Source organism: Spermophilus citellus (assembly GCF_964194105.1).
Source record: "Spermophilus citellus genome assembly, chromosome: 5".
NCBI lineage: Eukaryota > Metazoa > Chordata > Mammalia > Rodentia > Sciuridae > Spermophilus > Spermophilus citellus.
This window is the reverse complement of record NC_138186.1, coordinates 134,673,787-134,688,112: the sequence shown is the minus strand read 5'-3', so window position 1 is coordinate 134,688,112 and position 14,326 is coordinate 134,673,787. Positions and strand designations below refer to the sequence as shown.

Here is a 14,326-nt window from a genome sequence, read left to right as displayed (position 1 = left end):
CTGCCTCTATTATTATGTTTGCCTGGAACAATACATAGGCATTTTTTCTTCCCAGAAAATCTTCTCATATACGTTTATTACATTAAAAACATTAATCTTCACTAGAAGCTAACCATAAAATTATCTCTATTCAATTCCTGCTATATTCTTTAGGGAATTAAAGGAAACTCAGTTATTTTGTTCTTACATACTAATGTGAATTTGCTACCTCTAAATATAACATTCAAATAATCTACTGCTTTGTGAAAAGAGGCAACCATTTCTGGACTAAAATCTTTAAACAATATGTGGTACCCTATGTGAAGCCTTGGAGGTGGGAACAGTCCACAACAGTCAACATACCAACTATTTCCTTAGAGTTTGCAAAGAGGTGGTCGATTTGTAGTTAGCTTTGCCAAATAAAATAGAGGAAAACAAATTTGTCTTATATTTTTATTTTCTAGGCCTGCTTACAGACTGATTTAATTTAGAACACATACAACTAAAGAAGAATCCATCTATCAAATTTTTGAAAAATAAAAATGTCTGACAACATTGAGCTCACATTCTTGCATTCTATCAGCTGGAGCTTAGTGTGTATGGCCCTTCTTTATTTTTTATTTATTTTAGGGCAAAGACTTTTTATTTCAATTTGAGTATTTATAGCAATAAATAGAACAAAAAAATAAGACTTCAGAGAAAAACAGATCATCATTATGAGGGTAATACCCATGTTCTGATTTGTTTTAAGAAAAAAAATGCTGTGGCGCTCAGTGGCGCACACCTGTAATCCCAGCAGTTTAGGAGGCTGAGGCAGGAGGATTGAAAGTTCAAAGCCAGTGTCAGCAACTTAGCAAGGTCCTGAGCAACTCAGTGAGACCCTGTCTCTAAATAAAATACAAAAAAAGGGCTGGGGATGTGGGATGTGGCTCAGTGGTCAAGTGTCCCTGGGTTCAATCCCGAGGGGGGAGTGCCCTTTTTAAATGCCACTGTGTAGACTGTGCTATTTCTGTCTTGTATCCAGACCTCACCTATGATACAACAAATTGTAACCCTGTGTAAGAAACCTGAATTTAAGACCTAAATCTTAATTCCAATTCCCAACCAAAAGGTTTTTTTCTTTATACAGTTTAAGACAGCATTTTTACACACGAAGAGGAACACCTACTAAATATTAAAAAGTTAATTCAGGAAAACTGAAAATGATTTTTACAAAAGACACTGAGGTTGGCAAAGCCGCAGCCGTTTTCATTTCGGACCAAACACTGGAACGTCCACAGAACTACTGTGTGGGAGCTACTGTCCTGTAGCAAGGCCATTTTGTCTTGTCTCGTGCCCCTTTTTAAAACCACCATTTGTTCTTCAGTTTATCTACTACCTGTCCTCTTGATTCCTGGGTCCTATAGGCCTGAGTGTTCCTCCCTGGCCTAATCCAAACTCTATTTACACACTGCGTGATCACATACACCCACCAACTGTAGCAGTCTCACCTTAACTATGCCCACATTCCAGTTGAAAAGTAGGTAACTTCATTAGAATAATACATTTGCACTGACTATACGTTATCAGACCCCATTATATATGCCTTAAAAATACAACTTACTTCTCAAACATCCTATGATTCTTGGGGACTTTTTATTTTGCTTTGTTTTCAATGGCATAGTATTTGCACAGCTTCCCACATACTTTATTTAACTGATTAATTAATTAATGTTTCGGTGCTAGGGATCCAACCTAGGGCCACGCTCACCAGGTAAGCACTCTACCAATGAGTTACTCTTCCAGCCCACTATCTGATTTAGCTTCAGCCCCCAGCCTATCAGGTTAGAGAACATGCCATAGTGGAAAAAGCATAGTGGATTTTAACTGACAAGGATGAATATTTTAGTCCCTGCTCTATAACTAAGATAACTGCATGACTTTGGAAAGCCATTTAATCTCTCAGCATCTCAGTTTTCCTGTATGAAAAATAGAGTTTGGACAAAACAGCTTGACTCTCAGTCTCTATTGCTGTTAACAATGGATGATACTATGAAGTTAGCTCATAATCAAGATCTTCTCAAACTTGAGAATCAGAACATCAACTCCTGAGGTAAACAGTTAAGTAACTTTCCTGTATTACTGTAAAGTTTTATGACATTGGAAAACATTTATCTATTGTCAGACTTGCATAGCATCACTGCAGATTGCTAGGAGACAGTAAATGTTTTTACAAGCAAAAAGCCTTCACTTTTTCCCACTGCTATCTACTGAAAAAAAAAAAAGAAGAAGAAAAAGGTTTACACAACTACTGGTCTAAAACATCCCTTTTGTTTACTCAGAGCAATTGGACTTTTTATTCTAATTTTATTTTGGTACTAGGATTAAACCCAGGGTGCTTTACCACTGGGTTACATCCCCAGCTCTTTCTATTTTTTATTTTGAGACAGGGTATTGATAAGTATCTTAGAACCTTGCTAAACTGCTGAGTCTGGCCTCCAACTGGCAATTCTCCTGCCTCAACCTCCCAAGTCCCTGGGATTACAGGTGTGTGCTGCTGCTGCATCGTGTATTTTTATTTTTTTGGTACTGGACATTGAACCCATAGGCACTTTACCATTGAGCTACATCCTCAGTTCTTTTTATTTTTAAATTTTGAGCCAGGCTTGATAAATTGCTGGGGCTAGCCTCAAATTTAAGATCCTCCTGCCTCAGCCTCTTATGTCCCTGAAATTACAGGCAAACCTATCCCACCTGAGTTCTTAAAGATGTAAACTAAAGAAAAAGAAAGGCTTCTTTGGGGCTGGAGTCATGGCTCAGTGTTAAAGTGCTTGCCTAGCATATGTGAGGCACTGGGTTCGGCCCTCAGCACCACATAAAAATAAATAAATAAAAGTATGTGTCCACCTACAACTAAAAAGATATTTAAAAAAAGAAAAGAAAGGCTGGCTTTTATCCTCTAAACTTCAGCAGCTCTAGGAAGGAGACAGAAGTACTGTGTAGACAAATTTCAAAGTGAAAGAATGTCACTGAAGAACTATTACCAGCAGTGGTCTAGTTGATTCAAATTATCAAAGGGTGGGTTTTAAAAAGCAGGGAAGTGAGCCTGGCGAGGTGGTACATGCCAGTAATCCCAGTGGCTCGGGAAGCTGAGTCAGGAGGATCGTGAGTTCAAAGCCAGTCTCAGCAAAAGCAAGGCCCTAAGAAACTCATTGAGACCCTGTCTGTAAATAAAATACAAAATGGGGCTGGAGATGTGGCTCAGTGGTTGAGTGCCCCTGGTTTCAATCCCCAGTACCAAAAAAAAAAAAAAAAAGAAAGAAAAGAAAGAAAAGAATCAAGGAGGTGAAATTTCCAGATTGTGGAGACAAGACCACACTTGAATACACCCAGTCTCTATCACAAGACTAAGCACCTACCTCATAAAAACTTCCCTTTATGCAAACTAATGAGATTGCCTTAATGTTAATTAACATAGTAAACACTTTCTCTATATACACACTTATCTCCCCCAACTGCTTTTTTTGGGGGATCATTGATTCTCAGAAAGACCAACATCAATCCTATCTTCATTCCCACAATTAACTTGAAAAAACGAAATTATTTCAGTTTGGAAACTGAAGAATGAGCCAGACAAAATTATCCTAGACAGAGAACTTGTTAGTCATAGAAACAGGGAAGTAATTCTGAAGTTTGTTAAATTGCTATCATTAAAAAAGTTATTAGTCCATTGTTATATTTGGTAATCATGTAAAATTAAAATGAAACAAAGCAATCGAAGTGAGAAAGCAGAAGATAAAAATTTACCAAAATATTCAAGAATTTGCAATAACTCTACTTATTCTGTTATTTATTTTTTAAAAAGTAATAAAAAACATAAGCTATCCCAATTATTAGTTTTTTAAAGTGGATCCCATATGCAACCGTATATATTATCCATATCTTTACAAAGTTGGGTAGATAAGTAAAATTTTTGTTACAATATTATTTTAAAACTAATAGAGAAAATGCATGAATTATCATATACTATTACCAGCAATATAAAATTATTAAAAAATAAAGGAACGTTTTAAATTTAACTTCCCTCTATCCCACCTCCCTCGATAAGTGTTAAGCACTCCAAGAAGAATTATAGCAAGGAAAATATTTAATTTGTCAATAGATAAAGATGCTGTCAATATACGCATTTCATGACCAACATATAAACCCATCAATAAATGGTAAAATTTTATATATTTTATACACACACATCATATATTATGTATATATATGTGTGTATATATATATAAAATATAGAGGGTGCATTCTGAAGTGGCATGTTTGGGCTTCATTCTTACCCTATAATTTTTGTTGAATGGTGCAATGGGGTGAAATCATCCTGGAAATTTGCATTGGTGGAGTTAGAAGAATCGGCATCTTTCCCAGATGAGTAACAAATACCATGTGTGTAAATATAGTTACTAATTGGTAATATAGAAATATATATATCTCCATCCTAGATACTAAATAATAAAGGCTAGAAATAATGTTGGAGCAGGTTAGGGCAACTCAATTAAAAGGACAATTTATCAAGAATGCTGGAAGTTCTACATACCAGCCTGGCACTTGCAGTTCCACCTACGCGGGAGGCTGAGGTAGAGGATAACTTGAGTCCAGGTGTTAGAGCCCAAGCAGGGCAACATGTAATGCCATGTGACCTCATCTCCAAAAAGTAAAAAATAAATGGAAAAGGAAGTGGGGGGGGGGGGAGAAGGAGAAAAAGAAAAAGTTTTACGTTCTGTATGTTCCATATACAAAGTATAGTCTAGCAGGCCGTGCTGAAGAAAATGTCTTTGTGTAATGCTCAGCAAAGGAATTTTCTAACTTTTTGTTTCTCTAGGAGTGAGAAACAGAATAGGAATAGTGGTTGTATTAAGGTTAAATATATAGTTACATATATTATATAATATATATTTAAGTATTTAAGTGATAGGTATATAGGTATACACACACACACACACACACACACAGTGTACAGCACCTGGCACATAAGAAAAAAATCAAGAAAATATTTCCAGTAGCTATAGTAACAAAAACGGCAGGGCACTAGCACCAAAACAGATGCGTAGACCAATGGTAGAGAAAAAAAGACACAGAGACAAACCCACATAAATAGATATCTCATACTAGACAAAGGAGTCAAAAATATTCATTGGAGAAAAGAGAGCCTCTTCAACAAATGGTGCTGGGAAAACTGGAAATTCACATGTAACAAAATGAATTTAAACCCCTATCTCTCACCCTGCATAAAACTCAAAGTGGGTCAAAGACTTAGGCATTAGAAAAGAGACCTTGTGCCTAAAAGAAGAAAAGTAGGCCCAAATCTTCACCATGTTAGCTTAGGAACTGACTTCCTTAACAAGACTTCTAAAAGGCAAGAAATAAAATCAAGAATCGATAAATGGGATGGATTCAAACTATAAAGCTTCTTCACAACAAAGGAAACAACCAAGAATGTGAAGAGACAGCCTACAGAATAGAAGAAAATCTTTACCACGTACACCTCAGATACGGCATTAATATCCAGAATATATTAAAAACTCAAAAAACTTAACACCAACAAAACAACCCAATCAATAAATGGGCCAAGGAACTAAACAGACACTTCAAAGAAGAAATACAATCCCAATCAACAAATATAGGAAAAACTATTCCACATCTCTGGCAATTAGGGAAACACAAATCAAAACCACTCTAATACTAGTCAGAATGGTAATTATCAAGAATATAAGCAATAATAAAGCGTTGGCAAGGAAAAGTGCTGGTGGCAAAGTAAACTGGTGCAATCAGTGTGGAAAGGATTATAGAAATTCCTCAGAAAACCTGGAATGGAACCACCACTTGACCCAGCTATCCCACTCTTCAGTCTATACCCAAAGGACTTAAAATCAGCATACTATATTGACACAGCCACATCATGTTTTACAGCAGCTCAATTCACAACAGCTCAACTATGGAACCAGGCAAATGGATGGAACTAGAGAACATCATGCTAAGCAACATAAGCCAATCCCAAAAAAAAAAAAAAAAAGAAAATGTTTTCTCCGATAAGCAGATGCTGATCCATAGTGGGCACAGACAGGTAAGAAAGAATTAAGGAATGTTGGATTGTGCAGAGGGGAATGAGGGGAGAGGTGGGGCAGAGGGGAATGAGGGGAGAGGTGGGGCAGTGAGGATGGGATGGAGGGTAGAATGAGACAGACATTATTACCCTGTGTACATGTATAATCACACTAATGGTGTGACTGCACCGTGTAGTCAGAGGAATGAGAAGTTGTGCTCCTTTTGTGTACAATGTGTCAAAATGCATTCTACTGTCATGCATAACTAATTAGAACAAATTTTAAAAAATAAAAGGGAGACCAGTAGACTAGAAGAAGGGGATGGGGGAGGGAGACAGTAGAAAATGAAATTGATTAAATTATACTGTTTTATTGTGTGCACACATGAATACATTATAATAAATCCACTGTTAAGTATAATACACTAATAGAAAAGGGGAAAAAAATAAAACACACCAGCTTTCAGGCAGATTTTTTTTTTTTTAGTTCCTATCTTTTACTTAAAATGATTTCAAGATCACATTATGCAAAATAGAAAACTGGTGTTTGACAGGAAACATTTTCCTCATACTACGTAATATAATTAGAGGCAAAAGGAATTGCCAGTTCTCAGAACAGATCACAAAATTATGAAGTCAGAAAAAGCTGGTTCTATGAAGATTATTGTTGACACCCATCTGTGAAACCTCCCTGCTCATAATCAAGATATGCTGATTTAATCTTTGACATGTGATTAAATTTATAGGAAAAACGTAAAACACATCAAAACATGAAGAAGCTTTCAAATTTTTTAGCACTGTTTCTTAAAGTGTGATCCACAGCCCAGCAGCATTGGCATGGGAACAGGTTAGACATGTAAATGATCAGCCCCATTACAGAACTGATGAATCTGAAATTCTGAGGAAGGAGCCCAGTAATACTTGTGTTTAGTAAGCTTTCCAAGTGATACTGCTTCATGAGAAAGAGTGACTCAGGGTATGCCTTGAAATTACATTATCAACTTTCTACCTAAAGGTGGTAAAAAATTAAGGATCATAAACTCAACTGTAAAAAGCAGTGTATCAAAGAGAGGCTAGGAATAAAGGCCAAAAATGTTTGAAAAACTATTTAATTCTGCAGAAGACTCACTTACAAGCTTTATGAAATAAGTACATAATTAAAATAGAATATTATAAATTAAAAATACCTAAGCTATAGCTTTAAAACTGCACATCACCCTCCAAAAAAATGGCTACAAAGTAGTATGCTTTACAATCAATATCAACTTTTCAATGAACAAATATTAAAACATTTTAACTGAAGAGTTAAACAGCATTAGAGTCTATGACAAAGACACTAAATTGTTTATTTAAAAGAAAATGCTAACAGCCAGTGAAAATGCAACATTGAAGGTTAAAGATATCTATGGAACAATTCAACTTCAATTTTTTGAATTCATAAAATAAATATTATCACAGGTTTCTAAAAACATCAGTGACTGAATTTCAGAAAAAACAAATCACTAGCCAGGCATGGTGGTGGCATGCCTATAACCTAGTGTCTCAGGAGGCTGAGGCAGAAGGATCCCAAGTTCAAAGCTAGTCTCAGCAACTTAAAGCGACCCTCTCTCAAAATTAAAAATAAGAAGGGCTGGTGATATGGCTCAGTGGTTGAGCACCTCTTGGGTTCAATCTCTGGTATCAAAAAATAAATAAATAAATAAATAAATAAAAATCACTGCCCAAAATTCTTTCTACATCTCAGTTCCTCAGTTCTCTTGACACTGGCATCATGTTGTATAGTGCTTTTTCTCTGAAGCAGATAGGCACCAGACTTTAAAAAAAAAAAAAAAAAAAACAGTACTATGGATTGAGTTATGTTCTCAGCCCTTTATTTTAAATTTTGAGACAGGTCTCCCTAAGTTGCCCAGGTTGGCTGCAAACTTTTTTGCCTCAACCTCCTGAGTAGCTGAATTACAGGCATCCACCACTTTGCCCAGCAACATTTAACATTTTTATCATTTAACTTCTGTACTTGACAACTCCTATAACTGGTACCTCAATATACTTATATATTTAGTATATACTCATATATATTAAGTTAATCAAAAGCCAACATTAAATAGCAAACTTAGGAGCCAATTCCAGGGGCACATTAAAAATCAGTGTTTGCCATCATGAATTATGCAAATCCACTCACCAATACACATATATTTAAATATAAATTTGATGAAAAAATATTAGTGTTCATGAAAAACTGAAATGCAATGTAACTATTATACTAATAATTCTTGTTTAAAAAAAAACCCTACAGATGAAGGTGTATTTTTAGTTAACATTTAATCAAAATTGTGTTTTCTGAAAAATATTTAAGTACATATTAAAATACATGTCTTCTTTTAAATCAGAGACCCCGATAAAAATGTTTAAAACACATATTTAAACTAAACACTTAGATTTGAATTCTCCTATACTCAACCTTAATTTGCACACTGATTAAAAAAAAAAAAAAAAAAAAAGAATCTATTTTGACTACAGGCCAAAGGCTGCAATTACTATTTATTTCTGCTCTAAGTTTGCTCCACTAGACCCAGATCCTGTCAGTCACAGACCTATTTTTAGTTCAAGGGCCTTCCAAGTAGGAATAAGCTGAAGCTCTCCCCCATCTTCCCATTTAAAAACCTGCAGCTTAGAGTCCATTTACTCATAAGTAAAAAATAGCTGCCTTAATTATTTTTATATTTCATCTCTTATTAACAAATGAAAGTTGATATGCAAACATTAAATCAGAAGAACACATTTTAGGTTCAATATAAAATCCAAGATTCATTTTACAGGATTAACGATTTTATTTTATTATGGTAATTATTATATTATGACTTTATGCAGAAACTAATAATGGCATCCACTGAAAAATCCTTTTGAATTCCTAATTGGATCAAATTATTTAAAAATTAACTATGCCTATTATAGTAAAAAGTAAGGGAAAATCTCCCACAAAACACAGTATGACTGTTTTATAATAATAATAATAATAATAATAATAATAATAAAAAGTGCTAAGAAATTGGCTAATGTATTAATTAAGCTCCCAAGAATAAAGTATCTCAAAATTGTTATGCCAGGTAAAAGCTACTAAAATATTATATGAGAGTATACAACAATCATCATTAGCTATGAGAAATGTTTCTGCTGTTGTTAAAAAGGATATATAACACTTGGCTTAATTTGTTTGTCTTCAAAATTTTACTTTTGTGTATTTAATACATAAAAAACTAAGATCAATTACTAACTACTCAACAGAGTTTTTTTTGTGTTACACACATAACTCATTAAACAAATGCAAATGATAGTCACAAGAAAAAGAGCTTCTTACCTTTCGAATAACTTGTTGCTGCTGTGCATGCTTTGCTCTTAATTCAGACACCTCCTTCCAAAGGGACTCATTCTCACTATTATAATTAAAAAGTAAGTAAATAAAAAAAAAGATTTAGTCAGAAAACCAAACCCCAGTATCTTAATTAAGAATACTAGAGAATTAAAAAACACAAACCTAGAGAACTTAACTATGTTTGTTTTCACTATGACATGTATTTTTATGAGACCAGAAAGCTGGTTCAATAATACAGGAATGACAACTATCTCAACACAACTCCAGAATCATTCCTTCTTAAATGTATTATCTGCTATTCATGGCAAAATATACAAAAAAAAAAAAAAAAAACCCACTTAAAACACACTTCTATATCCATATGGTAGCAAGCAATTTACTCCTTTTGATAATGTGGTTCATTACTTTTTTTAATGTTCATCACTTAAGTGAGGTTAGACTTTGTGAATCATCTTAGGAAACAAAAGTGACATTTACTGAACACTTGATGTGCTTCAGGCACTATGCTAAACGTTTCAATTAAGCATTTAAATTTCTCTAAAATCAGCCAAGTAAGGAATAATTGTCTTGAAAGATTAGGACACTGAGGTACAGAGAATTTGTGGGAACCTGCCCAGTGTCACAAAGATAATTCTATAACTGTTAAAGCCAAACTAAAGTGAGACTCTCAAACTACCTTGATAACTGTCTCAAACAAGCATATACAAACCACTGTTTTATTTTTTTAAAAGATGGAATATTCAACAATGTCAAACCAATAACTTGCCCAATACTAAGATTCTTTTCCTTTGCCGTTTCTTAATTGAAATTGCACTGTGAAAATGGTGAGAAGATATAAAAGATAATCTACCAATTAAATAATTTTCAACTTTTGTTAATCTCCACAAAAGCTATTTTTCTCAGTCTGAATTATTACAAAAAGAAATGTGGATTTAAATACAGAGGTATATGAAAAGGAGATTTTCTTTAATACTTACTTACTGAATAACTGCTATATTTTTTCAGACGCACCTTTAAAGATGCTATTATCTGCCTACTAAAGGAGGAGATCATTGCCTCTAACACTTAAAGGATGATCTGGGGATCTATTTCCTTAAGAGCTATACTGAGATTCAAAGAATTAGGTCAAAGTATAGAGAACAGACACATCCTCAATGATTAAATAAAATATGCAAAATGGAGAAATTTATATTTATTCAAAAAAAGAACCAAAGCCCAAGGTTACTATTAAAATACAGTTAGGAATATAACTGAAATGGGTGAAGAATACTTCAAGGAACTACTCTCAAGCCCTTGGAAACTATTAAAGGGAAAAATCTCAGCTGCTTACTAAGAGTAGTAAAATACCTCTCTCTCTATATATATATATATAAACTTATTACTTTTGTAAGTTAGGAAAACCTATCAAGTAATGTCATAAAACAAAACAAAGCATCTTTTTGAAGAAAAGGTTTAAATAACATTCTCCCACACCTATGCAGAACAAATATCAAGTAGGGCAAATCTCTTGGGTTCTTTTATTCCCTACTTTTTGTGTCCTACTTTTTCCTAATAGAACTCAAGGAAGAATTTTAAAGGAAGGGGGGGGGGGGAGGATGAGTAGTACATAAGATTTTTTGTGTGTGCCCTCCTTTGTTTGTGAACACCTAAGTAGAAATGTATTTCCTACACTAAAGATTTATTGTTTCTTCAGTAATATTTGTTTATCAAATTGTTTTGATGTTCTTAGGTTCATACGTGATTCCTACACTAAAGATTTATTGTTTCTTCAGTAATATTTGTTTATCAAATTGTTTTGATGTTCTTAGGTTCATACGTGATCCTGACCATCACAATTAAAATGTGTTATTAAAGTTAAGTCTATGACTACAATCAAAAGTAGTAAGAACCAATGCACCAGACAACTCCAACACCCAACACATTAGTACTATATTTGGAAGAATGGTTTACCTTTTTAATTCTGAAAGTCTGGACTCAATTGTTTCCTGTTTTATTTGAACCTTCTGAGCACTACTTATAATTTTTGTTAAATCTTCCTGGCGAATTTTATTTTCTTCTGGTTTTGAAGATGAAACCTTTCAAAAAGCAAATTTAGAAAATCAAAAATACACTGCACACCCATGATTATAATTCAAAGCTTCCCTATTATAAGAATTTTTTGTGATCTACTCAAAGGGAGATTTTGTTCTAAAAGCCCAGGGTGGAATTCTAGGAAAAGAATACACTTCACAGCTCATCCAGAGAGAAAGCAAGAAATAATCAGAAAACAAAACAAAAAAAAATTTCTTTAAGTTTCCATGAGCAGTAACATCTTAGGGTTTTTTTTCTTTTCCTTCTGCCAAATCCCCTGTAATTTTCTCAAGCCTTTTTATTACCAAATTCCACTTTTAATTAAATTTATACAGTAATGGCTACATGGCAGGTCATTTTCTTTCATGGTTTACAGCCCTTTTATGGATTTAGTAAAAATATCTTATTTCAGCAAAAGACATTCATTCAAAAATGTAATAATTAATGCCTACCATGTACAAAGTACTTATTCTGTACAACGGATATATATCAGTAAACAACAAAAAAAGTCCTACAGTGAGGACTTTTTTTCAGTCAACACAGGAATGAACCTTCCTAATATAATAATGACTCTTCATCCTCAATCAGAATGTTGTAAGCATTTTCCTTTCATCAAGAAAATAAAGAATGAGCTCTCACTACAGATGAACACAGGGAAAGGTGGAGGATAGAATATTTAATTAAATTTTTATTGGTTTGATTCATTCTAACAAAGAACACCTGTGTAATTTCTGTACATTCTGCATTACAATAGCTAAAATTGCTCATTGGTCAATCATACATGTCAAAATCTTAGCTAAATAATGTTAACAACAACTCACCTTCCTTTTAATGTTCTCCAACAAGTCATCCTGGCCTTGTTTGAAGTAAGGATGCTGAAATTCAACAGGACCATCTCTTTCCTGCTTTACTATTCCAGAGTCAATATGTACTACTTTACGGAAACCATCTGAAAAAAATTGAAAATTTAATCACACTGGAATTAGACAACAGTCAAAAAGTCACAATACTTGTGTGGAATTTTCCTTTATCATCTATCTTAATGAGAAAAAAAATGGTTTAATCAGTAATTGGTTAGCAGAACAAATAAACTGCTGTCCATACTTACACATATTTAGTTGCCTTACAAAGCTTGCCATGTTATTGTGCTTGAAGTATTTTGGAAGAATTTCTTTTGCAAATCTTTGTTCATCCAAGACCAGAAAACTTTGGCCATTCTAAAGAAAACCAGAAAAGGTCAATTAGTTAAGGTTCTCTGGCACACTCATATATATGAATCCCAAACCTGTCCTGACCAGTCCTTCCATGATACCTTCAAATCAAAATTCTATTCCTGATAATGGCAACAACAACAACAAATTGCAATTAAGTGCCAAACTGCAATTAAATTTTTTGATATCTACCTGACACCAAATACTGCATTATATCATTAGCATTTCCATTAAATAAGAAAAATAGACCATTTCTGCTATCTTGTATAACAATAAAATAAATAAGATAAATTAAAAGGATCAGTATCTGTAGTAGACACTATACTAAGATGCACTGATTACAAATCAACTGCAAAACTCGAAGCTATATGTTTACTACATTAACACTGAAAGTTAACAGTGGCCAGGTGAGGGGGCCCAAGCCTGTAATCCCAGAGGGTAGGAAGGCTGAGGGAGGAGGATTTAATAAATATCCACAATACATACAAAACTCCTACAATTCAACAACAAAAATCAAACAACCTAACTAAAACAAAACAAAACAAAGGACTGTAGTAGACCTTTCTCCAAAGAACATTTATAAATATAGTCAATAAGCACATGAAAAGGCACTCAATATCACTAATCATTAGAAATAAAATCAAAACCACTATGAGATACCTACTACTTCGTAGCCATTAAGATGGTCATGAGCAAAAAACAAAAACTAAGTATTGATGAAGATGTGGAGAAATTTGAACTCGTGTGAATTGCCAATGGAATATAAAAGTGTGGCTACTATGGAAAGAGTATAGTAGTTCCTCAAAAAATTAAAACAATCACTATAATATCCAGCAATTCCTGTTATAGATATGTACTTAAAAGAAGAAAAAGAAGCATAAACTTTGAAGCTCACAATAGCATTATTTATAATAGCCAAAAGGTAGAAACAACCAAAATGTCCAATAGTTCAATAGATAAACAAAACGTAGTATATACAATGAAATATTCAGTATGAAAAAGTTAGTCATAATTGCTCTCATTATATCAAAGAAGACATTTGGTATTTGTTTTTTAGGGATTGATAAGCAATAGCCTGCGTTTGAACATCTGTCTACTCCCCCGACAGCTCTCCTCATAAAAGGTCCCAGATGCAAAGCGAGGGGTGTGTGCGTGTGGTCAGGTCGCTAGGGTACAGATTTCCCCAGCTAACCCCGCGCCCAAGAGCCCGGCCTGGATCTCCGGGTTCCGATCCCTACCGGAGCCGGATGGAGGATGAGTGTGCAATAACGTGGCTCCCGCGCCCTAGGTACATCCTCTGCCTAGGCTGCGCGGGGCCGGTTCGGAACGCGACCCGGCCGGACCGTTACGGGCCGCCCCTCCCCCACCGCGGCCCGCGGCGAGCGGTGCGGCTGGACCCCAGCTCCCCTCCTGACCAATACCAGGGGTCCTCTAGAGGCTGCCCGCAAAGGCCACGCGGTGCCGCACAGCCGCCGCGGGCCTGGCAGGGAGCGTCTAGCCTCAGGCCGCGAGGGACAACCCCGCGGGAGGGAGCGGGAGGAGGCGGTTGGGAGGGTCCTCTAGAGGCTGCGCGGAAAGGCCGCGCGGTGCCGCACAGCCCCCCGCGCCTGGCAGGGA

The 14,326-nt window shown here is 35.1% G+C and overlaps 1 protein-coding gene across 2 annotated transcripts in view; it reads right to left on the bottom strand.

Annotated features, from left to right (window-relative positions):
- LOC308649233 (heat shock factor protein 2-like) overlaps nucleotides 1–12,737 on the bottom strand; it is a 57,983-nt gene extending 45,246 nt beyond the window's left edge. Inside the window, exons 1-5 of one of the 2 annotated variants that reach the window (XM_081294770.1) lie at nucleotides 12,607–12,737; nucleotides 12,320–12,447; nucleotides 11,379–11,503; nucleotides 9,414–9,498; nucleotides 4,553–4,660 (exon numbers count right to left, since the gene is read on the bottom strand). In XM_081294770.1, coding sequence (XP_081150896.1) covers nucleotides 4,553–4,660; nucleotides 9,414–9,498; nucleotides 11,379–11,503; nucleotides 12,320–12,447; nucleotides 12,607–12,637 — 477 coding nt within the window. In that variant the 5' untranslated portion in view covers nucleotides 12,638–12,737. The remainder of the gene's footprint in view (nucleotides 1–4,552; nucleotides 4,661–9,413; nucleotides 9,499–11,378; nucleotides 11,504–12,319; nucleotides 12,448–12,606) is intronic. The other variant, XM_081294769.1, reaches the window with a different exon arrangement.
- Nucleotides 12,738–14,326: the final 1,589 nt, after the last annotated feature.